At 55.6% G+C, this 24516-nt stretch overlaps 1 protein-coding gene across 1 annotated transcript; it reads left to right on the top strand.

The window, feature by feature from the left end:
- Positions 1 to 592: 592 nt before the first annotated feature.
- On the top strand, positions 593 to 17677 carry SFRP1 (secreted frizzled related protein 1). The gene is made up of 3 exons (XM_009959674.2): positions 593 to 1127; positions 7361 to 7438; positions 17355 to 17677. Exons 1-3 carry the CDS (start codon positions 593 to 595, stop codon positions 17675 to 17677), a joined length of 936 nt encoding a protein of 311 aa, XP_009957976.2.
- Positions 17678 to 24516: the final 6839 nt, after the last annotated feature.

The following is a 24516-nucleotide window of genomic DNA, read 5'->3' as shown; positions in this document are numbered from 1 at the left end:
AGGCCGGGCTGCGCAGGGCCGGCGGGGCCGCGCCGCAGTCCCCGGAGCCGCCGCAGGCCGCCAGCGCCCGCACCGGGCCGCCCCCGGGCCGCGGGTCTCCGGCCAGCCGCGGAGGCGCGGCGCCGTCGGGGCCCGCCCCGGCGGAGACGGGCGGGCCGGGCCGGGCCAGGGCGGGTCGGGATTGGCTGCCGAGGCCGTTGATTGACACCGGCGGGCGAGCGCGCGGCGGGCGGCGCTGCCCTGATTGGCTGCCGGGGGCTCACAAACCCGCGGCGCGGCGCGGCGGGGCCAGACCGGGGCCGGGGCCGGGGCCGGGGCGGCGGCGGCGGCGGCGGCGGCGGCGGCGGCGGCGGCGGCGGCGGCGGCGGCGGCGGCGGCGGCGGCGGCGGCGGCAGCAGCTGCGGGCGTTCGGCGGGGGTAGCTGCCGGCAGCGGGCACCGAGCGGGGGGCAGCGGGTCGGGGCTCCGGGCAGGGCGCAGCGGAGGGGGCCGGTGAGGGCGCGGGGAGGGTCCCCGGGGGCGGCCGCCGGCAGCCGGCGCCCGGCGGGGAGCGGCGGGCGGCGCCGTCGGGGCCACCGTCGGCAGTCGCGGCGATGAGCGGCGTGCGGGGGACCCGCGGGGCCGCCCTGCGGGCGCTGGTGTCGCTGGCCGCCGGGCTGCTGGCGTGCGGCGGGGCCAGCGAGTACGACTACGTGAGCTACCAGTCCGACCTGGGCCCCTACCCGGGCGGGCGCTTCTACGCCAAACCCCACCAGTGTGTGGCCATCCCCGCCGACCTGCGGCTCTGCCACAGCGTGGGCTACGACAAGATGGTGCTGCCCAACCTGCTGGACCATGAGACCATGGCCGAGGTGAAGCACCAGGCGAGCAGCTGGGTGCCCCTGCTCAACAAGAACTGCCACATGGGCACCCAGGTCTTCCTCTGCTCCCTCTTTGCGCCCGTCTGCCTGGACCGGCCCGTCTACCCGTGCCGCTGGCTCTGCGAGGCCGTGCGTGACTCCTGCGAGCCCGTCATGCAGTTCTTTGGCTTCTTCTGGCCTGAGATGCTCAAGTGTGACCAGTTTCCCCAGGACGATGTCTGCATTGCCATGACGGCTCCCAATGCCACCGAGGTCTCCAGGCCCAAAGGTAAGGCATGACTGGTGCTGCATTTCTGCTCCTGGCGCGTTTCTCTGAGCTGATGGGGCAGGTGTCAGCCCAGGAGGGGCTATGTGGCACTGGGCAGGTGTCTTGAGGTAGGAGGAGGCTCACCTGAATGCTGCTGCTCAGCAGCAGGTCCTTCTCCAGCCTCTGAGCACTCTGCAAGCGCTCTTGTCCCGAGGAAGACAGGACACTCTGCCAGCTCCTCACCTCTATCCCGCAGCTGAGCCCGGGGGCATATGGTGCTGGGGCACGGCAGATGCGCAGCTGCTCCGATCCCCACACAGGCACCGGGGCTGGGGTCCAGCCCCTCAGGGACCAGGGCTCTGACCCTCTGTCCTCTGGGTACTGCACTGCCCTGGCAGCAGTTTCTCTCCCAAGCCTGACTCCCGCCGGGCTCTTCTTGGCAGCAGTAGGACATGTGGTCCCCCATGGCAGGAAGCACTGCCTGACCAGAGTAAGCAGTGGCAGTAATCCTGGCAGAGTACCCCGCTTCCCAAGCAGCCCTGGGGTGAGAGGCTGGGCAGCCGGTGGCTGCGTGTGCACTGGAAATCCAGCCCTGCCTTCTCAGGTGGGCTGTGTGCCGGCAAGCGGCGAGAGGCTTGTCAAGGAATGACTGGGGAAGGTGGATGTGGTTCTTACTTTTTTCCATTAGGTGAGGCAGGTCTGGTGCCAGACTGGATTGTTTGTGCAAGTTGCAATGAGGCTGGCTTGCTGCTGAAAACTTTTAAAATAAATAAATATCCGGGTGTGGCTTCAGCATTCTGCATTGGAGTGCTTTGAAAGGCTGACAGGAGGGATATTTGTAGAGGGAGAAGGCAGAGGGCTATGAAAGTGTGATGCTTTCCTGCATCCAGAGCTTCATTGAGAGGGATGGACACTCTCGATTTCGGGGGGATATAGTGCAGGCACCTGGGAGGAGCTCAGGGACCAGGGAGCCACACGTGGGGCTGAGCGATTGCCGTGTCTTCTGTGCTGCGTCCGGAGCTCATCTGGAGGGAGGGTCGCCCTTTGCAGCAGCCGCTTGTGTGCGGTTACCTTTACAAAGGCTTTACGTCGTGCTCGGCTGGGAGCCCTTGCCCAGCCTGCCGGGGGTCTGTGCAGTGTTATCCTGCTTGTCCCAGTGGGACTCATCCTTCAGGGAGCCCTTCAGTTACGGGGCAGGAAGGAGGTGCATCCTGCAGCAGAGGGTGACGCTCTGGGGGTGTCCCCAGGAGCCAGTGCAGGGGCACGCAGAGGGAAGTGGGGAGCGATGGCTGGAGCAGGACGGGGCAGGCAGCCTGCCTGGGGGCAGGCAGCGGGGAACACTGAGCTTGACACCTTCTGGAGCTGTACAGGGAGCCTCTGTTGTGCCGTGGCAGTGGCATCCGGAGGCAGATGGGGGTGTGAAGCGTGTGCCCACACCAGAGGGTGAAGTTTGGCTGTTCTCGATCCCGGGGACCCAGCCTCTCCCCGGCAGTGCTGACAGCAGCGCAGCCACACTGGTTTCCCCGACGTGGCTTGCGCTTACTGATGCAATTGCTGGAGGAAGCTCTTTGTTTTGCAGGAAGGCTCTAAAATCATCTGTCCTGTGTGAACCTAGACCCTTGGTCAAGACCACAGTCGCGTCCTATGTTGCGGGTACAAAGGTCGCTTTTATTCCCCCAGCGACTTGCAGCCAAGCGTGCTCCTGGGGCAGCTGGTCTGAGCTGCTTGCTGTAGACCTGCCCCTTCGAAGGTCTGAAGCAGAGTTTGAGCTGTTTGCAGGTCATTCATTTTAGAGACACTAATGACCCAAGACCTGGGAACAGTCTTCTAGATGAGCAGCATCTGCTAAGTTTTCCCTTATGTAGTTTAACAACTAACTTTCTGATCACCTTTCAGACCTGCCTTGACAGCAGCATTGGGGTGGGACATTACCGCTTTCTTTTAGTGTTGCTAATGTGCCCATCAGCACTGTATTTGGGCACCATGAGGTCGTTTACAGGCATCCTAATGAGACTTTATTACAAGGAATTCCATCAGCTTAGGTTTGAGTCCTTTGTGAATCTATTGCTGGTCCTGTTTGGGTACAGAGAGGCCTCAATCTGCACAAGCTTTAGGGTGTATGAACTCGTTCTTCGAGTGAACTGTAAATCGGAGCTGCATGAGTATTGCAAGGAAGTATTGCAGCCACTTAGATAACCACTGGCTGTTAAACGGCTTTCCAAAACTAATGTCCCAAGCGCTTTTAAATGAGCAATTTGTTTGCAAGGATGTTTGCAGAGAGCAAGTCTTTAGAATTGTTGTGCAAATGTGAACTCTCTTCAGCATTCAATGGAAAAGTATAAACAGCCATCTTCATCTTTCAAGAGGAAAACCCTGCACGTGCTGTAGCTGAGCCCCAGCAGCTCCAGAGGTGTCAGGCTGAGCTCCCTGTGCACGTCTCACTGTCTGAGGCACTTTTCTGTGAGGGGACAAGCAGTCTTGCTGGAAAATGCTTCTTCAAGGTGAGAAGGCCAGCCCTGCCTGGTAATTTGGGCCGGTCCTGCTGCCCTTAGGTGTGCCAGCTTTCATGGCATTGACGCTGGTTTGCAGCAGAGATCTGGCGTGTGTTCTCCTACAAATAACCTTTGGTTGGTGAAGCTTCGTGTGCCACATATGCCGTGTGCTGGGACGCTCTTGCCCCAAACAGCTTAGAGTGAACAGAGCAAACTTAAAGTTAGTAGCAACCATTGCCATAACGTAAACCAACGCAGCCGTGTCCCCTGCGCTGGTGCTTCTGCCCCTGCACTGCGCAGAAGATCCGCGCGTGGCCTGCAGGGGCCAGACCAAATGAGGTGCCCAGCGCTTTGGCTGCTGATGCTGCTGCCTCCTGCGGATGAGGGGTGCCTCTGGGCAGGCGCGCTTGTGCCGCTGCGTTCGTCCCTCGCCCCTCTGTGTGCCGGGTCCTTCCCTCCGCCCGGGGCTCTGCCGTGGGAGACCCTGTCTGCACTTTGTGTGTGTTTTCGTGAGCGCCAGCTCCTGGAGCCCTTTTGGTCTCGGGCACTGGGGTGTGTTTCCTGTTGACTCAAAGAGGGTCAGAACCCAGCGGTGTCCCCCCTTTTCTCTGGGCACTAATAAGAACGAGCCCTTTCAGTATTTTTCCCCATTAACACCTTGAAATTGGAATTTGTTTCTGCCTCTCAAAGAGCTGACCTGATGAATTCCTTTCTCCTTAAGCACGGGGCGGTAAAGCCTGCAGGCCCACAGGATGCATCAGGGGAGTTGCAGATTAATATAGCATTACACATTCCTTCTCTTTCCCCTGGAGTAAGCCGGCTCCAAAGCCAGGCGTTAGAAAATGGTCAGCAGGGAAGAGCGAGCTGGAAGCAGGCTAAGGTTGTGCTTGGAGCAGAGCTGTCAACTGCAGAAGGTGGGCCCCAGCTGAACTGCAGCAGGCTAGGAGGCAGGCAGCTGTGGTGGGGCACCATAAGGTGCAATCTGTCCGGGTGCGTGCTGGCATGGCTGCCTCTGGGCCGCCGCAGCAGGGACTGCCTGAGCCAGGAAGCTGGGCTGGGCTTCTTGTTGGCTTCTTCAGCCTGGCTTCTTCAGCGTGGGAAGGGGAAGGTGAGGTGCTGGGCAGCACTGTGGGCTGGAAGAGGTTGGCCGTGATGCCTCGGGAGGGGTGGGAGGGCAGGCACTTTGGGAATAGCTGTGGCTCTGTGAAACTGTTTTCCTGGGGTGCAGAGCTGTGTGGGAGCTAGTCAGGCCCCTGGCATTTGTGTTCCTGACCTTGGCGTGATGGCGTGTCCCATAGGAGAGGAGCATTTCCCTTCCCCCTCGGCCCAGGATAGTGTCCCCTGGCAGCCCTGCAGGCATGTCCCTGCTGCAGCAGGGCTGCGGGAGGCAGGGCTGGAGGATGCTCCCCACACGTGGAGCTGCCTGGCATGCGCTGTGGTGAGCAGCGGGTGCCTGCTGCCACTTGTGGGGCTGTGGAGGTCCTGCCAGCACAGAGTGGCGTGCTGGGGGCTGTACCCTGCTGCAGGGATGCACGTGTGGGCGAGGCTGCTGGTCGTGCTGTGCTGGACGGCCGGCAGTGCTCGCCCTGCCTGGGCCGTCAGCAGAGCCGCAGGGAAGCATCTTCTTCGCAGCTAGAGGAGCGTTGACGGGATGTGCCTGCGGCGTGGCTGGCAGACGCGCGCTGTGTCACTGGTGGGAAGGGGGGTGGATGTGAGGCGGGGGTCCCTGCCATCCTGGGTGTGCCAGAGCGTTTCCAGGGGCTGCTGTAGCACAGCTAGAACAAAGCCTGTGTTTTCACCAAGAAACAATGAGTCTTATTTTCCATTTTCGGGAAGGTTTATTCTTTGGTTGCCTGGAAAGCTTGTAGGGTGGATGCAGTGGTGTCTTTCACGTTGTTTGTCTGGCCCATGTAGGCTCAGCCAGTCTCCTAGTGTGCGTTTTGGCTGCTGAGGCAGATCAAAGTGCTTTGCACACTGGGATGTACGGAGATGAGCTAATGCGTGGCAGGTACCCCCTCTCATTCCTCAGGGTGGTCCCCAGCACAGTAACCAACTCTTGGCACTGCAGCAGAGACAGACGGCTGGGGCTGTCACCCTCCTGCGAGCATCCCCTCTCCCTCATCATGAGCTCATTAAATGTGCAGCCTGGATGGAAATATTCTGACTGCTGATTTTAAAAATAAAGTGTTGGGGACGTCATCACGTCCCCAAAGGCTGGCTTCTTCACCTTAAGTTAAGACAGTAGAAGTGGCAATCACAGGTCAAGGTTTTGGAAGAGGAAGTTACCCAGGTGACGGGCAGCTCTTGCAGGTACAGAGCCAGGAGTGGGACTAAGTCAGCTGTTGGTGCTGTGAGCGTTGCCTTGTCCTTGCACATTGGGGAGACTGGGAGGCCAGTTGCTCTGCGTGTGTGATTAATAAAGACATGGTGCATGACCCCAGGAATTGGCATTTGGCACAGAAGAGATTTGGGGGGGCAAGAGGGGAAGAACAAGTCACAGAAAACAAATGTCTTGCCTGAAACCACATGGGGCATCTGTGACTGAGGAGGCTTGACTCCGGTTGGCGCGGGTCGTGGCCGTGCCTCCCTCGCCAGCCATTCTGGCTCTGCACTGCTCTTGCTGGGAGACCTCTCTGTTGTTTCTGTCCAGCAATGATGCGGGTTTCACTGGCCTGGCTGAGAGCTGGAAGGGGGTGAGTTCAGGGACCAGCAGATGTTTTGCTGCAGTGCTGTCCCTGAGAATAACTCCCTTGTGTGGGAAAGAGCCCTCCGTTCTTCTGGACTGGGAACAGAGGCAGCATCTCCCAGCTCAATAAATTAATCCACCAGTAGGACAAATCTGCGTCTGTGCTGCTGGGTGGTCTCTGCTCCGGCTGGAGACAGGAACCTGGAAACAGATTTTTATTCTCTGGGTGAAGTGAACTTTCCTCCTGGGATGGATCTCAATGAAATCTCCAGGGCTGGCATTTCCCAAGAGGAGGATGTCGGCTGCCAGTGGCTGACAAGCAGAGCCGGCTCTCCTCCACTGGAGCTGTGGGGCTGCCCTGCAGGCCCACGGGGTGTAGTCAGGTCGAAAACAAAAAAGAGAAGATGTCCACTCTTAAGATCGTGCCGGAGGGGCTTCTGGAGGGGGGCGGCGCACATGAATGCTGTGCAGGTCCATCGCCAACCAGTGCCTCTCCGGGGCAGGGTGGGAGGGAGGCAGGCCAGGGGCTGGCTGTGCAGTGCTTGGGCAGCCTGTGGGGTGGTCCCCGGCACCGAGGGGAACCTGTGCTGAGGTCCTGAACTGCCCCTGCCTGGCTCTGGCACGGCTCCTGGCCCGGGCAGCCCCTCGGTGCGTGAGCTGTCCCTGGCCACCGTCCTCCTGCCATGCCAGCGTTTGGGCACTGTGTGCCCGCCTTGGCCCACCGCGGGGAGGGAACGTCAGCAGGCTGTGGGCCATGCCGCGCATCGAGTGGCTCGCCTCAGCTGAGTGTCTGGCCCTGAAAACCCCTCTCCTTGCCAGCGCTCTCTTCCCGCTCTTGGCAGCTGCCTGTCCCTGCCCGTGCCTGGCCTTGGGGCTTCTGGCAGTGCTGGAGCGGGGCTGGCAGGAGGCTGCCCATGGCCAGTGCTGCCTTGTGAGCGGACCCCTGGCAGGGTGTCGACCCATGGGGCTGGGACCTGGGACCTCGTGGCAGGGTGCCCTCCTTGAGGGCAATGGTCTGACAGGCTCTGCGGTGCCTCTTGGTTGGTTCCTCACCACCTCTTCTCTCCTCTTGCCAGGAACGACGATCTGTCCCCCTTGTGACAACGAGATGAAGTCGGAGGCCATCGTGGAGCACCTGTGTGCCAGCGAGTTTGGTAAGGAGGAGTGCTGGGGGTACGGGGAGGCTTCCCTGGGCGGCTCAGGGCAGTGTGGCTCCTGTGCGGGCTGGATCCTGGACCACTGCGTTTCCCTGCCCGCTCTGAGAGCGGTGCAGCCAGCCCTGTGGCCGATGTGGCTGTGTCGCCCTCAGGCAGCCATGGTCCTTCCTCCAGGCGAGGCGAGCATGCCTCTAGATGTCAGTGTCGGCGCGCGAAGGCGGGACGCGACTGGACATGTCCGGAACGTGTCCAGGACATGTCCGGCTCCTGCAGCCTAATGTACATGGGGCTGGGACAGCAGGGTCCTGCAGCAGTGCCTGCGCTCCGGCCTTGCCCCAGCTGCGGTGCTGAGCATCTCTCCTGCCCTGCCTGGGGAAATGCCGCACAGGACGAGGCCCCCGTGCGTGGGATCACCCACCGAAGTGGCGATGCTGCGGGCTGTGAGGCCCCGCTGCTGCCGTCAGCCCCGGCTGTGAGCCGAGAACCAGATGGTGTCGGTCTGGAGTCTGGGGATGGGGCAGAAGGGGCAGTGCCTGTTTTTTGGTGAACATGGTCGGGTTCATAACTTAACCCTGGTGTTCCCGTGCTCTTGTGTGCTTGCAGGAAAGAGGCGTAGCATGGACCCTTATTCTGCTTGCAATCATGAAGGAGCAAACCAGCTTCCTCCTTCCCCCAGATTGCTTGTATCGCTGGGTTTCTTTTTAGCAAAGTTGTGCTGCTCTTGTCAAGTCTAGGTGTAAAAACCCAAAGCCAGTCCTTGTCTAGCTAGGGCCAAGCAATGAGCTTAAAAAATGCAGAGCTACTTGAAAGCTGTGCCCTAAATATATTATGACTGAGTGGGTGAGTCAGACAATCATAGGTAAACAGAACTTAATTTTAAAAAAAAGCATCGCAGGGAAAAATATTAGCTTTCTCAGATCAAACCCAGAATTAACTGGTTTTGACATCCTTGCTGGTGTATGTAGCTGTCCCGGAAGGTTATTAAAGCATATTGAACAAGGTGTGCATTCCTCGGGGATTAGCACTTGAATGTGCCAGAGCACACTATGCAAACCCAAACCTGCTCTGCGTGCTGGCGTATTACCCTTTCTGCTGGAAATGAATTCTCAACTCTCCTGCAGATTTGGTATGCTGAAAGTCCTAAGTTCAGCACAGACTTTTTCTAACTGGGAAAAGCATCAACAGGAACACCCGTATAATGGTTTCCCAGGAATACGCATACTTGTAGCTGGGTCAGATAACGGACTCACGAATTCGGTGCCACAGCCTGGCTGGGGAGTGGGATGTGCTGTTCACCCGACTGTTGGGCTCACTTGGAGGTGGGTGAGCCGGAGTGCTCGGCTCTGCCCCGGCCAGGCGTCAGATGAGAGGTGAATAGGAGCTGCCCCTGCCCCACTGCATCTGTGGGGAGAGACTGGAGGGAGCGAGCGGCCTCTGGGACCGGCGCACCTGGTTTGGGGGTCGCAGTGATGCAGAGGCATTGCCCTGGTCCAGGGGCTCTGGGCTTGGGGGCATCTATCCCAGAGGAGGAGTGAGGGGCACTGGCTGGGTGGCAGCGGCAGCTCCGTTGTCCTGGGTCACCGCGATATGTGTCGCCTCCCCGGAGGCACGCGAGGAACAAGCCGAAGTGGCGTCCCGCTGGTGGGCAAGTGCTGGGAAGGGAAACACAAGTTTAACCGCATGCTTGTCATCAGCTCTGCCGCTAAATATCTTCCCTGTGCTCTGGGACAGTTACACAACGGGGAGCAGAGGCCAAACCAGAAGTATTCACGGCCTCCACGGAGGGGCTTGAGACATTGGCTTGCCCGCAGAGTAAGCTGGTTATTGGGAAATTGTGTGGTTCAGCATCCAGAGGATGGAAATATTTCTTAGCAGGCGGGTCCCTGGGTAGGGCTGCGGTGAGTGGCCAGATACGGTGTTACTGTGCACCGTGAGCAGCAGAGGAGCAGCAAGTAGAGGAGCTCTCAGCCCCTGTGCCTACCCCCAGTCAATCCAAAATAGCTGTGATGGCTTTCACAGAAGCCTTCCTCCTGCTGTGGTTCGGGGTGGTGGGGATGGGTCACCGGGAGGGGCTCTGCTCTGACGCAGGGGCTGAATGAAGGTGTCCCTTTCTGCTGTGTCAGGGAGCTCAGTGGTGTCACCGAGTGCCCTATGCCCCTGTCCAGGTGACAGCAGCTTGCACAAACACATCTAGATTTGAACTGGCTGTTGTGAGCTCTTGGGATCGCTTTAGTTGTAATGTCAGGTATCATAACTGCGTTGGTGCACCCACCTGACTCACCCAGATCACCATGTTTCTCCAGCTTTGTATAAAGTAGTTTGTTTTCTCTGCCAAAGCAGGGTCTGGTGGTTTTTCTGACCATTGCAAGGAATTTGGGATCATTCTTTGTTCGATGGATCAGCACAGCTCCTATGTGTCACTTTATTTTTTAAAATGTGTCAGAGCTCTTGCTGATGCTGCAGTTGCTCCCATTCCTCCTCCTTCCCACTCCTGCTTTCTCTTGTCTCAGGAAGGAGTTTTTCATTTGAAAACAAGATGACCCCCGTACTGTAGAGAAGTCCAAAGGCAGGTGAGCAGGACACAGCTGGTGTCTGTTGCATGTGAACCGTCACTCTGTCTTCACAATGGAAAGCTGTTTGTGTCTTGGATGCACTTCTGTTCCTCTGCTCCTCCCGGTCACCAGACTCAGTCGAGGTGGGAAGCTCATGCGCATGGGTTTTCAGTGGTGTAGGTTTCACGCAGCTGCATTTGGTGTTTTCTTCCTTCTGTTGCTGTGTTTTTCCTCCCCATCCGGGAGGGTCCTGGGTGCATGTAGTGTTGCCTCCAGATGTGCCCAGTCTGTAGCCAGCTGGGGAGCTGGAGCAAGGGTCTTACCTGTGCCCTACAAGGGAAGGCCATGCAGGGTGCTCCTGGGGATGTCCCAGCTGTGGTGAGCAGCCAGTGGAGGAGGCATTGACTTCATGAAGTTTTCTCAAAGCACAGTGCTTGGCCCTTGGATCTTTGTTTAGTCTTGGGGGGTTACTGTCATGGGGTGATTTCTCAAGGAGAGCTGTTTATCTGGCTCTAAAATAAACTCCCAGCCCTTCAGACTGAGGTTTCTCATGCACATCCACCAAGGTAAACACCGGCAGCTGACAGGTTACAGATACTCATCAAAGCCAGACACGTACAATAAATCTTTAAAATAACATGTGCTGCACGGGGCAGCTGTTGGTGGGTCCTGTGCTGGTTCTTCCCCCAGTAACATTACTGTGGGTTTCACTTACATCCCAGTGGCTTGTTACAGACAAGACACAAGGAGCACTTTGCCCACCACGGATGTGTGGCCATGCCAGGGTGGGAGGTGGCTGTATAAGAGCCCTGGGAGCAATGTCCATCTTGAGGACAGTGAAGGAAGAGAGCTGCATCCAGCTGCGAACACAGGAAGACTGTAAAGAAAAGGGACCTTTCTTCCCTGGCCCAGGAGAGTGCCCTGGACAAGGTGCTGGGGCTTGGAGGGGTGCCAGGAGACCACCAGCCTCGTGGGCCAGTAGGACTCTGGGCTTGCATCTGTTTGAGCAGCAGGGAATGTGAACTCCTGGGTGCTGGTTCAGGGCAGCTCTGCTCCCTGCTGCGCTGCCAGCAGCTTGGCAGCTCCTCCGAGAGCAGGATGGCTCTGGGGCGGCAGTGTGTTTTGCTGTCCACACGGCTCTGGCTGGGGCTCGCCATGCAATAGCCGTGTGGTGAGAGCGGTGTGCATGCTCCCGTACCCCCGGCAAAGCGTTCGGCACTGTCTGCCTGCTGCTGTGGCTGTCCTGCCTGTAGGCAGAGGGGACCTGGGTCGGCACTGCTGGAGGCGCTTGGAGATTAGCCACTCCTTTCTTTATTTCAACAGCATGCAGGAGCTGCCTCCTCTCTTGGGAGCACCAGCCAAGTGCCCCCAGGAAAGGGGGAACATTTTTGACCCAGCGTCTCTGTGTGCAGCTCCCAGCATTGCACCTCTTTTGCTGCTCAGTTGCTTGCCGTAGCAGCGGTCCCCTGTCCCTGCAGAACGCAGCAAGGTCCTGTTGCACCTCTGACTGAGTGTGAGTGCTGCTCCATGTCTGCCTGCCTGGGTGCCAAGGCTGGGAGCAGGCAGCAGAAGCATCACCCGTGGCTTGGAGCGGGGCTGCGGGAGTGCAGAGCAGAGGGTGTCAGTGAAGGTGCAGGGACCCCGTCCTGGGGCACAGACCAGCGTGGGGGGCTGGGCCAGGTATGTGTGGGCTAGCTGTGGTTTAGATTTTCATGCAGCTCTGGCATGCTGGGGGCAGCGATGGATGCAAGGTGAAGCATGAGATCTCCCTCCTGTGCCCCCGCAGCCGCCTCCCCCAGCCTCCCTGGGCTGCAGCCAGGGTTTGTTTCTTACTCTTCGTGCAGGCTGGGCTGGCCCTGGAGTTCATTCCTCTCTCTGTTTCTCTTGGTGATTTTATTTATTGTTTCTGCCCTTTCTCAGGGGTCTGAGGGGATCCTGCTGAATGGGCTCTTGCTGCACTGGAGACTGCAGTACAATCAATATGTGCTGTTTATTTTTTCCCGTGACTGACAGCTCCTTGCCTGCAGCCTTCTCCTGTTACAGCCCTAATGTGTCTTCTGGCAGGTTTCCTCCTTCTGAGTGATTTGTAAAGGAAGGAGCAATGAGGCTGAAGGAACAGCAGAACTTTCCCTTCTATCACGTTCACTTCCCTGCCTCTGAGGTGCTGGAGTGGGGCCCTGGCCCATGCAGGCAGGAGAACAGCAGAGATGGTGTCCTGGTCCCAGATTTCTGCGTGCTGAAGAAGAGGGGTTGGAGGTGCCTGTGGGGCACAGTCACGGTGGGTATGTGGTGGTGGGCAGTGAGCAGGGTGCAGGAGCTCAAGTGTCTCAACCTGCAGCTGCCCCTGGTACAGCACGGTCCTCAGACGTGGAGAGGGCACCTGAGCCCTGGCGCTGGTATCAGGGAAGGAGGGTGCTTTGCTCTCAGGCAGTACTAATACTGTGATCCCAGTTTGCCTGGGAGACTGGGTTTCCTCTTTCCGCACGCTGGGGGTGGGACTGGAAAGCTGGAGCTGTAGGGACATTGATAAGAATTGTTTCAGGTGATGAAACACGAGTTGTGCTTTGTCGGGCTGGACCCCAACCAGCTCTGTGGGGCCTTTGCTGCTCTTGGAGCTGCTGCTGCCAAGAGTAATTTCACTCCGAGTAAGCAAACACTTTCATATACCCTGTTTCATATTAGTAGTAATAAAAAAAGACATTTTTATATCTCCTGCACTCCCTGCTCTCTCTGTATTAGAGATAGCAGAGCTATGCTGCCATCTGATACAAGCTGTTTGTAGTTGGGGCCAAATTTGTAGCTTGGTCTAACGGGGTGCATAACCCTGGGCTGGTGTCTGACCCTTGGCAAATGGGAGCTGTGGCTGGTGATGGGGCAGCTGCATATCCAGAGCTCTGCTGTCCCTCTTGGTGTCCACCCTGGGCATCCCGGAGTCGGAGCAATCCAGAGGGAAGCGCAAGGTGGCTTGGGGCCACAGGAGAGGAGGACCTCAGAGGGGATGAGGCTGCCCATGCTCTTCCTGACTCCAGTGGTTGCTGGTGGCATGGTCCCGCTGGGTGACACCTTGGGAGAAGGAAGGGTGGGTTGATGCTGCAGTGTTGCATCCGGAGCAAGGATGCTGGGGGAAAGCTGGTTGTAGCTGCCGGCTGGTGCATGGAGGCTCTTTGCAGGAGTCTGCGCTGTTCAGGGGTGGTGCAGCTCTGTCTAATTCTCGTGCTGGCAGCTCGCTGTGGCAGTGGGCAGGGTCTGGCGAGAGGGTCTGTGCCTGTGCTGGACTTGCGGCACCGGCTCTCCCAGCTGAGGCAAAGCACTGGCGAGTGCTCATGCCTGGGCAGACACCAGCTTCTTGGTGCTGGGGCTGAGCAAGGGCAAGGGCGGGTTTAGCACCTCGGGAGGATTTCTGCCATTGTAAACACAACGTGGCTGAGAGCTGTTTCATCCCAAATTAAATCCTGAAATCTGCCTTTGTGGTGGTGGTTTTTTTTTTCTCTCTCTCCCAGCCTGAGTAATGCTTTCACTTCTGTGTTTTCTGGGAAGAGCCTTTGAAGTGGGCGGCTGGACACAGACTTGTGCTGGAAGTCTCCTGCCATGACTTGCCTGTGAGCAGACGTACCAGCAGCACTCACAGGGATGATGTTTTGGGACCACATATTGCATGGAAGTAAAACCTCTCCCTGTGCCATGCAGGAGCCCCCCTCTGCCCTGAGCAGTCGGCTTCATGGCCCTGGGGCGCATTCATCGAGGAGGGGAGACCCTCCCGCTTGGCCAGCCCTGCGGGGTGGGGAGGGTCATCCTTGTCCCCGTCCCTGTGGGCATGGATGTCCCAGAGGGGTGTGCAGCATCCCTGGCGATGCTGCTCACCTCCTGCCCCAGCACCCAGGGGCTGCAATCCTGGCACCGTGCTGTGCCGGGTCCGGCACTGCATCTTGGCAGTGCTGGCGAAGTCACAAGCAGAGCTGAGACAATGCCTGGCTGGAAAGGGCTTTCCTGGTTTTATGGGTGGTCCTGGCTGCAGCTGCCAGTCAGTGCTGCTGGGACAGCAGGGAATGGGGCTCCTGTGCCATCACCTCTCTCATGGCATGGCTGGGAGCATGGTCTCTCTGCAGCCTCCGAGGCTGCCGTCTGTCTAGGGGCGCTCACAGTGTCAGGAGCGAGGGCCTTTCCACGGGAGCGCATCAGCCAGCATCTGCAGGAATGTGGTGGATGCTTTGATTAGCAGGAGCTTGGGCGAGAGTGGAAGGTGTTGAGTGTGTTAGGTGAGGAGATGTGATTGCAGTTAGGGAGCACGGGTTTGATAAGAGGTTGTGCTGAAGCGTGTGTGTATCATGTGAGAGCAAAGGGGAAGACGGGCTGGTGGCTGGTGTGCTTGCTCTGCAGCGACACAGAGCTGCTGCGGCGTGTGGGGTGCCATGGGTCAGTGCTGCAGCCGATGCTGGGGCAGTCCCGTGGCTGTGGCGCAGGCAGGCTGCAGCTGTGGGGCTGGGAAGGCTGCCCATGCTCGTGCGCTATGAATAACCCTCCAGGTGTCTTCCTGGGGTCAGCTCCCCTCTGGCAGCAACGGCTGAAGATTTAGTCTGTGGAAGCAAGCGTGCCCTGGGGTCTCGGAGGCAATTTCGACTCTTCTCCCGCTCGGCACCGAGACAGATTTGGTGTGGCGCGGGGGGAGCGGAAAAGCCAGGGCTCTCAGGGAGGAAGCTGTTTGCTTTGGCAGCTCAGTCGGATCCTGGAGCCAAGATTCAATCCATCCTTCTCGAGCCTTTCCCCTGCTGCCCGCCCGCTGCTGGGGCGGTGGTGTTCCTGGGGCCGGGAGATGCCAGGCAAGCTGCAGCCGTGGCGAGTCACACGATGGTCCCCCCTGCCAAATCCTCTATGTTTTAGGAAAGCCACAACCCAAGGAGCTGCCTCCTGCTGCGTGGTGGTGTGCGCTCAGAGCTGGGAGTGCAGCTGGGAACGAATGTGCCCTCGGGCAGCGCTTTGCTGATGTGCGTGGAAAATGCCAGAGCTGCGTGTCTGGCCTCGCTGCTGTGAAACGTGCCTTTTGTGCCCGGGAGTCTCACCCAGAAAGTGGGTCTGAGCTTAAGGAACGTGGTCCAAGTAGGGGAGCAAGCGGGGACTGGGGAGCCAGGCCACTGGCACGAGGTGGAAACTGAGTAGTGATTATAATGCCTTTTTGGTGGGTGTGTCTGTTTTGTTTTTTTTTCTCTCTCATGTGACTGTTTAGTCTGCAGTAAGGCAGCTGAAACTTGGTAGTCCTTGAGCCAGGCTGCATTTTACCTGGGTAGCACTGCAAACTCCCTCTGTTCCTGGTGACAAGGGCATCATTGCTGGGAAGATCAGAGTCCTACACAAAGTATTTGCGCCCCTGGTCAGCCTCCTCGTTGGTCCTCCTTGGTGTTACCTGATCTTGGCTCTGTGCACTGCTTTGCACGAGCGAGGGTTGGATGAGTTTTTAGTTCACGTCTGGATTTATGGTTCATCTGGGCAGCTCCCATGCTCCCTGAGCCTGCATTGCTGGCTTGTGAACAGATAACTGCTGCTGTGCAGGGAAGGGAGCAGCTGTGAGCTCCCACGGCACAGGATTACCAGACCTTCTTCCATAGACTATGACACTTGGAGTAGAACAGCACCTCTACTAGCTGCCAGATTGTTTTCTTCCTCTAGCAACAAGGATCTAAACTTGCAGTGATCAAAGCAAAGCAATTTGCAAACACACCATTTTGAAAAAGTCTCTTGTTACTGGTATTAGACCATTCCTCCTGCACTGCCAACCACTGTGCTTAGTGCAAGAGTTCAAAGTCAGAACAGATAAAGAAATCGAGATTCACATTGAGGGATGATGCTTCTGCTGCGCAATTAATGTCATGGAGCTTAGAGCTGCTTGAAAACTACTTGCTTCATTTTCCAGATTTGTTGCAAATTGATCTGGTTCAGTGTCTTTAGCTCCTTAAAGCTTGAGCCTCTTTAGCTCCTTAAACGTCCTGAATTTGGAAAACAGATGGAATGAAAATTTCAGTTAGGTTTCCAGTCCTAGAATACTTTCTTGTACAGTGACGGTGTAACACGACAGGGCTCTTGGCAAACACAGCAGCCATTTTTGGCACATGGGCAGATAAATACCACTACTCCTTTTGCCAGTGCGGTGGCTGGGAGCGTGAGGGTAATACAGAGACTCTGCTGCCTTCTTGGGATTGTCATCATGCTGTCCTGCTGCCATTTGTGTCTGGAACGGTGAGCAGAGCTGCCATCCAGAAAGCAACGTGTGTTCATTGCTACAAGCTCCAGCAGAGTAAGACTTCAAGGAACGATGCTGCGGGGACCCACCTCCCTGCCAGAGCCAGAGGCTCCTGCATGCTGTCTGCTGCATGCGCTCTGAGAGTCAAATGAGAAGGGACAGCAGACAATTAATCACCTATCCGAGCGCTGGTTATCTGCAGCTCTGAAGTAAACTCCTAAATGATGGAAATATGTTAGTAATTTTTGTCCATGTGTGCTTTTCCCCAAAAACAAAGCAGAGCCAAATGGCACAGAAGTGATACTTTAATGTACAACACATTTTCATAATTTTTCCCTTGTATACTGAATTCCTCTTCATGGTCGTGGCAAAGGAACGTTAGTTGTTTTGTTGGGTTTTTTTAGGTTTGCAGTTAACTCGTGAAAATGGTGAACCCCAAGAGGAAAATCTTTTCTGTGGAAGTTGTGTCAGGTTAACTCTGCTTCTCCTGGGGAAGGTGCAGGCGAGTGGCTGCTCCGTGTGGCTCTGCCTCCTGCACATGGGTCCTGCAGACCTGGCTGCTTGTCACGGCGCTTTGCTACTTGGATGTAGACATGTTTGGTGCTTGGAAACTTGTTTCACAGACACCTAGGGGCCGGGAGTGACTGCAAACAAATGCTTGAGAAGCCAAGTTGACCTTTTAAATGGCCCTTTCAATAGTCTCTCCATGCGTCTAGAGCAGGGAAATCACCTTGTTTACTCAGCTAACGTTTTGCCAGCAAAGAGCGTATCACCAGCTGAACAAGTCTCCCTCTCAAGTAAAAAGCACCCGGCCTGCTTTCCTGGGGGGAAGGGAAACAGAGATGTTGGTGTTTTACCTTGATGCTCTCCCGGGTGCGGGGATGGCTCTGCTTCGGGTGCGAGGTTTTCCGTTTTGGCGGCCCAGGGCATTGCGGGGGCAATGTCGTGGAGAGGGGAGCAGGGGGACGTGGGGAGCTGGTTGTCTGCAGCTGGGCAGGGCGCTGCTGCCATCCTGGGGTGGGGACACTGGTGCCCCCTTGCCCCCAGCCCCGCTTAGCAGAGACTTTGTGCCAGTGAAGGCCGCTCAGGAGTCGTGTTGTTTTTCCCTTCTCTTTGGCTTGTTTTTCAGCGCTTAAGATGACTATAAAGGAAGTGAAGAAGGAGAATGGGGACAAGATGATTGTCCCACGGAAGAGGAAGGCGCTGAAGCTGGGGCCCATCCGGAAGAAGAACCTGAAGAAGCTGGTGCTGTTCCTGAAGAACGGGGCTGACTGTCCCTGCCATCAGCTGGACAACCTTGGCCACTACTTCCTCATCATGGGCCGCCAGGTGAAGACCCAGTACCTGCTGACAGCCATCTACAAGTGGGACAAGAAGAACAAAGAGTTCAAGAAGTTCATGAAGAAGATGAAGTCTCCTGACTGCCCAACGTTTCCGTCCGTCTTCAAGTGATGCGGTGGGTGGCGGGAGAGCCGCCGCCTGGACCTCATGCAGCCCGACACGGCGGCTCGGTCTCGCTCCTCTGCAGCGGGGATGCTGGAGCCCTCCTCCTCCTCCCTCGCCCTCCTGGAGCTTCCCTCGCTCACCCCAGCCCTCCCGCCTCCCTGCTGCCGGCATTCCCGGTCACCCGGCCATGCGAGTGATGCGCGTGCACCAAACAGTCGCTGAGGTCACACACGAGTTGCGTCTGCCATATCCAAAGACCTATTGCTGTACAGATATGTACATTCATTTAAATAGCAGCTATCAGGTAAAGATGGCAAGCAGAGGGGTACGAAGTTATGGCAAGAGATCACACACTTGCAGAAAAGACCCTTGTGACCGTGTTACTCCTGTTGTCATGGCTGCAGGATCGCCCTGAGTTAATTCCTGTTTGAACCAGAGCTGGCCAATTAGAAAAACACCCCATCCTCACGATAAAAGTTAATAAATGAGTAGTGGAGAGCCCATTACAGCCTCTGATAAAACCTAATAGCTAATCGCCCTCACTGTAAAAAAATCCCATTGTAGTCTAAACGTGCTTTGTTTAAGCCTTAACCTGGGGATCCTTGGATCGGGGAGCCCTCACTTACCAGCATCTCTTGTAAGGTGTCACTGGGACACCTAGCCTGGCCTCTGCCGCGCTGCACCGAGCTGGCTGAGCCCCTTGAGCCCGGCACCGTTGCTGCTCCTTCTCCAGCCTGCGAGTCCCCTGCGGCCTTGCCCGGTTCGATGGTGAGGCAGCCCTGGTGTGGCCGGTGGCAGAGGGGGCTGCCTCCCCCCACGCCTCCGGCCTCGTGCACGCCCTCAGCCACGGCAGCGTTTGGCTGAGTGTCCCTCACCCTCCGGCAGCCTTTCATGGCAGAGTTCCCGTGCACACATGGCCAGTGCTGCTTGTGCCCAGACGTGTAACTTGATTTTAGCCATGTGCGAACACATGCCGTTCGCTGGCCAGCTGGTCAGGGGAGAGCTCGTGGCCAGCTCCTCCAGCGTGTGTCACTCCCTAACTTTACCAGTGATATTTTTATAGTTTCTTCGGGCTGCTGACTAAATACCAGATTGCAGAAGGCCGAGGACTTGTCCCTGTGGAGCGCCACGGGAAATGCCTCGTCTCCATCTTTCCCTCTGCAGTCGCTGTGGGACCTATCAGTTTCTCGGTTTTTGTCTGTTTGATGTGTGACAACTTGCCTTTGTATCATTCCTTTTCTTTCTCCCTAATCAAAATGTCATGTTAGTATGAGGTCCAATAGTTTATGAAAGACAAAGAATATTGCATCCAAATGATTACATTTATCGACCAAGCTGAAATTCATTATTCGGTTAATTGGACAAGTTCTCTTTTCCATAGACCCATATTGCTCCATATTAATTATACTATCCTGCTTCCATTCAGTATTCTCATCTATCATGATTACTCTAAGAGAATGAATATCTTGCGATCTGAGATAATCCTGTTGTATTGCAGTTAAGTGAAATAACAAATCCTCATTTTTGAGGTTTAAACCAACCCCACTCAAAACTGGTAGGTAAATTAATTATTCTTTAGCTTGGGAGTGCTGTTTATTCCCCACGTGGGGACAGAGCTGCGGACTTGGTTGTAGAAGAATTCTGTGAAGAAAAGTGCGTTGGGGAATGATGTTTCACAGCTAACAGAGATGGATTTAGGACGTAAACTCTGTAGAAAGTCCCACTAGGTTCTCTTAGACCACCATTTGTAGTAGCGTTGTTTCTTTGATGCAAAATTAATCGTTGTAGATAATGTGCTTTATCAGTGAATTAAAGAAATAAATAAACCATGGGCTTTAACATCACGGGTTGATGATGTGAAATGATGGGGAAGGCTGACAAATCCAGCCTTGTCAGAAACAGGCCGTGGCCCAGAGTTGGGACACGTGGAGCTGAAAGGCTGGTTATCTTGGAGCACCCACAGCGATGGTGCCCAGCGAAGTCCTACAGGCACTGGGGCAGGGACCCTTCGTCCCCAACGGCTTTGCTTTCGGAGCCAAGCGGCAACGCAGAAGAGGAGAGAGATGCTTAAACCTTTAGTTGGGTTGGGGTTTCGTGCTGTCACCCAGGCTGACACCCAGGTGGGTGTCCTGTTGGCCACCTCTAGAAACCTGCTGTGTAACGGGCTGTGGATTTACTATTTTAAAAATACGTGTTTCAGCAGGAAGCATCAAATCAAAGAGCAAACCAGTTCACATGTGCTTAGAGCCACTTTTGGCCCTTGGCAGCCTTTGCTGCTCAGAAAGCCAGCTTTCCACCAGGGGACCCTGAGCCCGAAAGCCGGGGTGGAGGGGCAGGCGAAGTGAACAGGGCAGCGGCCTCTTTTCCTTTGCTCCGGTACAGAGCGTGACACGACGTACATGGGTTTGTTAATACTGCTCGTGCTTTTTTCTGCAGAAGTAGTTCAGAAAAGCTAATAGCAAGAGTGCCCACGAGTGATGCGTTTTGCTCTTTGTAACCGTTCTGTGCATCGTTCATGGACTTGGCCCGGCTTGCCAGGAGCCCTGCCCGTGGCACGGGGACACGAGGAGCGATGGCCCTGGGCCGGGGCGCGTGGCAGACGTCATGCGGGGACTGCGCAATCCTCTGGACTGTGTCCTGGGGCTGAAGAAGCCCCACACCTCAGAGCTACCCATGGGAAGAACAGATTATCACTGTCATTACCTTCTTAAAGGATAATATATTTGTATGTTACTCGTCGCTCTATCAGTTACTTCAGACACCTTTCTGACCTTGTGCGTTTGTCCTTGATCAGAGCTGCTGAGCAGGTTGGCACATTGCATTGACATGGTATTTTGGACATTCCTGTGTACCTGGAAAGTAATTTTACTGTTCTCTTGCCAAACTGCTCTGTGATCTGCTGGCCATTCCTGCGTGGATCCACCGGGTAGATTGACTGGTCATCACCCCGCTTCCCCTGTGCTGTCCTGGTATGAGGAGGCTTTTGATAAAAATGACAGTGCTAAAAGAAATGCGTTTGATGTAACATCATGTTGTAGGCAGTTAAGGTATCTTTACGTTTTGTTTTAATGTTATTTTAGATAGTTTAGAAAAATGTGGCAGATGAGAGGGGACTTTTTTCTGTTTTTCTGTTTCGAAGTTTTGAGAAAGAGAAAATGTGAAGACCAATGAAAAGCAGCAGTGTAGAGAACAGCCTTCTCTGGGCAGTGAACAAAAGCACGAGGCTTTTCATTACTGTAGCTGGCGCGATTTTTTTATTTCCATGAATATTCTTACACCTTTTAAAGGCTGACAGATGTAACCATGAGAAGTATGAACGCAAATGCAGGTCTTACTCCAGAAAAGAAATCTGCCATGGAAGCACATGCTAAGTGTCTGGAAATAGGAGGTTTTTCCCTGTCCTGTCACTTCAGGGGGAGCTTGGATGAAGTGAGAGGGTTTGGTGGGTGATATGTGAAATTGCCACCTCATGGGAAGGTGACTGTGGAGTCAGTAGGAGAGAGGTACTGAAACACCAGCGCCAGCACTGGGAGGAGACCCTGCACACGCTGATGAGATTGGAGGAAAGCGGGGTCTGGTGTTCGCAGTGTGCATCACCGGCCCTGGTGAACGCTTCCCCTACAGAGGCGCGTATGTGCACCGCATGTTTGGGTGACTGCTGCGAAGCAGAAGCAGATCCATTTCCAGGACATGAGGCTTTAAGAGAAAATGTCCAGCAAGTTCTGCGCTCCCTAGAATACATCTCTGTCTCCTTTTGGAAACATTAACTGGTTAATAGCTGTTGGTATGTTGAGGGTGACAGATACGGGTGGATGTCTGCCCAGCGGTGCACACCGGCACGCCTTGATGGACGGGCAGGAGCCAGCCTCGGCTCAGGGCTGCAGCTGCTGCCCGGGACCCCTCGAGCCCCCACCATGGCCACAGCGCGCCTTGGTCTGCTCCCCCGAGGGCACCAGAGAACCCCCAGCACCAGTGGGTTTAATTCGGGCCCGAAGTGGCAAGCTCGACTCTGCAAAATTGGTGTCAGCTTCCACTTCTCCTTAGGTTATTTTAGCAGTTGTTGATGTTATGACTTATGTTTATTTCCAAGTCTAATATTGGTTCTTTTTTAAAATGCTTTTTCTTCCATGTATCAATGTTCACTTAACTAGAATTTCTGAATTAATCAATTACAATGTGATTCCCCTACTCCCCCTTTTTATAAAGAGATGTTTTCTAGCCTGAGGGTTGCTGCAGGGCGGCTGGTTGAGGGTGTGCTGGGGTGAGCCAGACCCCGGGAGGCTGTCGAGATCCCGCAGGGGTGTGCGTGCTGCCCGCTCACAGCAGTGATGCTCTGGGTATGGCACCGGTGTTACCGGTCACACAGGTGGTGAGATCGAGACTATTGGTCCTGTTCAGGGAAATCCCCACGTGAGCTTTTTGGCATGTTCTGCTCCTGATTCGGCTCAGTTGCCTTTTCGGTATAACACGATTTATATGGGGAAACCTTTGGCCGTTCTGCCTTTCTCCTACTGTCTGTTCTCTTTGACTCTATGCCAGTGAAATGTATTGGGGCTTCACCTTGCCCAGCGCTGAAGTTTCAGTTTCTTGAAGGAAGACTGACATAGCTTTTCAATAATGACGTGTTGGGGCAAAATCTGGTGGTTATTGAGTTCGCAAGAGCCCATAGGCCCAGTGGTGAAGGACAGTGCCTGTGGTACCCTCCCGCTCCACAGACCACAGGTGACACTGCCAGAGCCTCTCGTGGTCCTGAGCCCGAAGCAGCACTGTGCTGTATGCCGCTGTGTCTGTACAGCTGTACCTTTCTGGACATGGGGAAGGGAAGATGCTTTTCACAGGCCAAGCCTCAAACTCCCCAGTGATCCCTCCTTGCTGCAGGAGCCGAGACTGGGAGACTTTGTCTTGCGGTGCAGCCTGCTGCTCATTAGGTCTCCGAAGAGGTTTGGGGGATGTGAAAGCCGCAATGGGCAGGTTGTACAGGGCTCGGACCAAGGGGAGCCCCACAGCTACGAACTGTGTTACCGTGTGGAGAGTTGGCTCTTGCCGGCTTTCAGCACGTCGCTGTCGCTGCTGCGCGGCTGTGCAGAGTTTGGGATCGTGGTGCAGTGGGGTTGCGGTGGCTTTGCTTCCCTGGCTGTGCCCGATGTGTGGGGTGATTTCAGTGAAGCACCCAGAAAGGGAGGAAGGCCCTTGGGTGAGCTGGCGGGGAAGGCCTAGGGCTGCTGAGCAGCGCAGCGGGATGCAGGCTGCTGCGAGCGGGTTGAGGGGAGGCAGGTTCCCACTCTCGCCTAGGGTCCGTGCCACGCACAGCTTAGGTAAGAGGGCCCATCCTTGCCCGAAGGCTGTCTTCTGAAAACAACGTGGGCAGCCTGGGTAGCGAGTAAAGGGTAGCTGTGTTCCTAAATGCTTGTGGGCTGGCAATTTTGCTTTACTTTTTGGGAAAGTACTTGGCTCCTGGGCTTCCAAGGAGGCACTGCCAAGTAGGACCGATGTGCGGGAGATCAATGGAGGCAGGCAGGGCCAGGAGGCAGCGAGGGAACAGGTTCGCATGGGCGTAGGGAACAGCCCTGCTTCCCCTAACAGGTCAAGTCTGTAAAAACACATGGTGGGCGTTGAGAATAAAGGGCAGAGGGGCTGCTATGTGTTTGGCAGAGCTCTGCTCTGATTTAAGGGCTTTGCTTACTTCATTTACCTTGGAGATGTGAGGAGAATGGGTCAAGCTACATGCAAACTGTTTCTTGAAGGGCAAATACCTGAAATATAATTGTAATGGAGCATGTAGAGGTGCACTGGCCCTGGTAAGGGGCGCTGATGCTGTGTAAGTGCCTCAGCGTAGGCACAAGCACCTGAGCAGAGCCCGAAGACCTTGCTGTCTGTGGGAACCTCTTGCATGAGCACAACGCCTGTTACAGCAGAGCACTGCTTGCTTTTCTCATGATGTATTTTGATGAATAAATCTGTACTTGATTGTTTTACTTTGTTTTAAACTTGTGGTTGATATAAACACATTATGGCCTCTGTTTTCTCTCTTTGTGATTGGAACAAGAAAGCCCTCAATAAAATGCCTTTTTTCTTTGAAAGTTTTTTTTTTTATTATTGCCTTTTCCATATCAATTGCGTTACTCATTCCATGTGGCGCTGACATCCCAGCGCCCCAGTGCATTGTCTCCTTGTGAGACACAGCAGCTTGCCACTGCTGCCTAGCAAGGGATGATGTAGAAGTTTAAATCTTAGATCCACAATGTTGGAGAAAGAAAATTCTACTGTCAGATTCCTAGTGCTGGATTACAGCATTTTGTCTATATACTTGTTCCCCACCAAGTATCTCTGTTGTACACCAGCTAGCTGAAGCTCCTTTTAGCTTACACTGATGCAAAGAAAGGAAAGCGGTGATGCCCTTGCAGCAAGCACTACCATCTGCAGGAATTGCCTTCCAGTTGCCTCCTAGAGAAAGTTCGCTATTGCTGCAGGTGAGGTGGCTGCAAGGAAGAAGGCATGCCCTGGAAAACTCCTGCCCGCTTTGGCCAGCCAGTCCCAGCTTCAGCTCCCAGGTGATTTTGATCGAAGTAATTTACCCACCCATCAGGTGAGGAATGTTCAAGTGGTGTGGATGGTTGCAGCCCGGGCCAGGTCCCAGCTGTGCAGGGGAGGTTTGATAGCTCGGTGGAACCAGCAAGCTTTCCTTCTGCAGCACTTCTGGCCAGAGAGAGTGGCTGCACCAGTTTTGCCACTGTGAGAGCAGGTGAAGTCAGCACCTCGGGTCTGCTGCTTGGGGTCTCCTTTACCCAGGTCAGAGCTGGTGTCTGGGGTAGTTCAGAAGTTGGGGTGAAGGCTGGCTCTGAAAT

The sequence above is a fragment of the Leptosomus discolor genome, chromosome 23 (genome assembly GCF_034619465.1).
Source record: "Leptosomus discolor isolate bLepDis1 chromosome 23, bLepDis1.hap2, whole genome shotgun sequence".
In the NCBI taxonomy this organism is placed as follows: domain Eukaryota; kingdom Metazoa; phylum Chordata; class Aves; order Leptosomiformes; family Leptosomidae; genus Leptosomus; species Leptosomus discolor.
The sequence above is the reverse complement of the archived record's forward strand: the minus strand, read 5'-3'. Positions and strand labels throughout refer to the sequence as shown.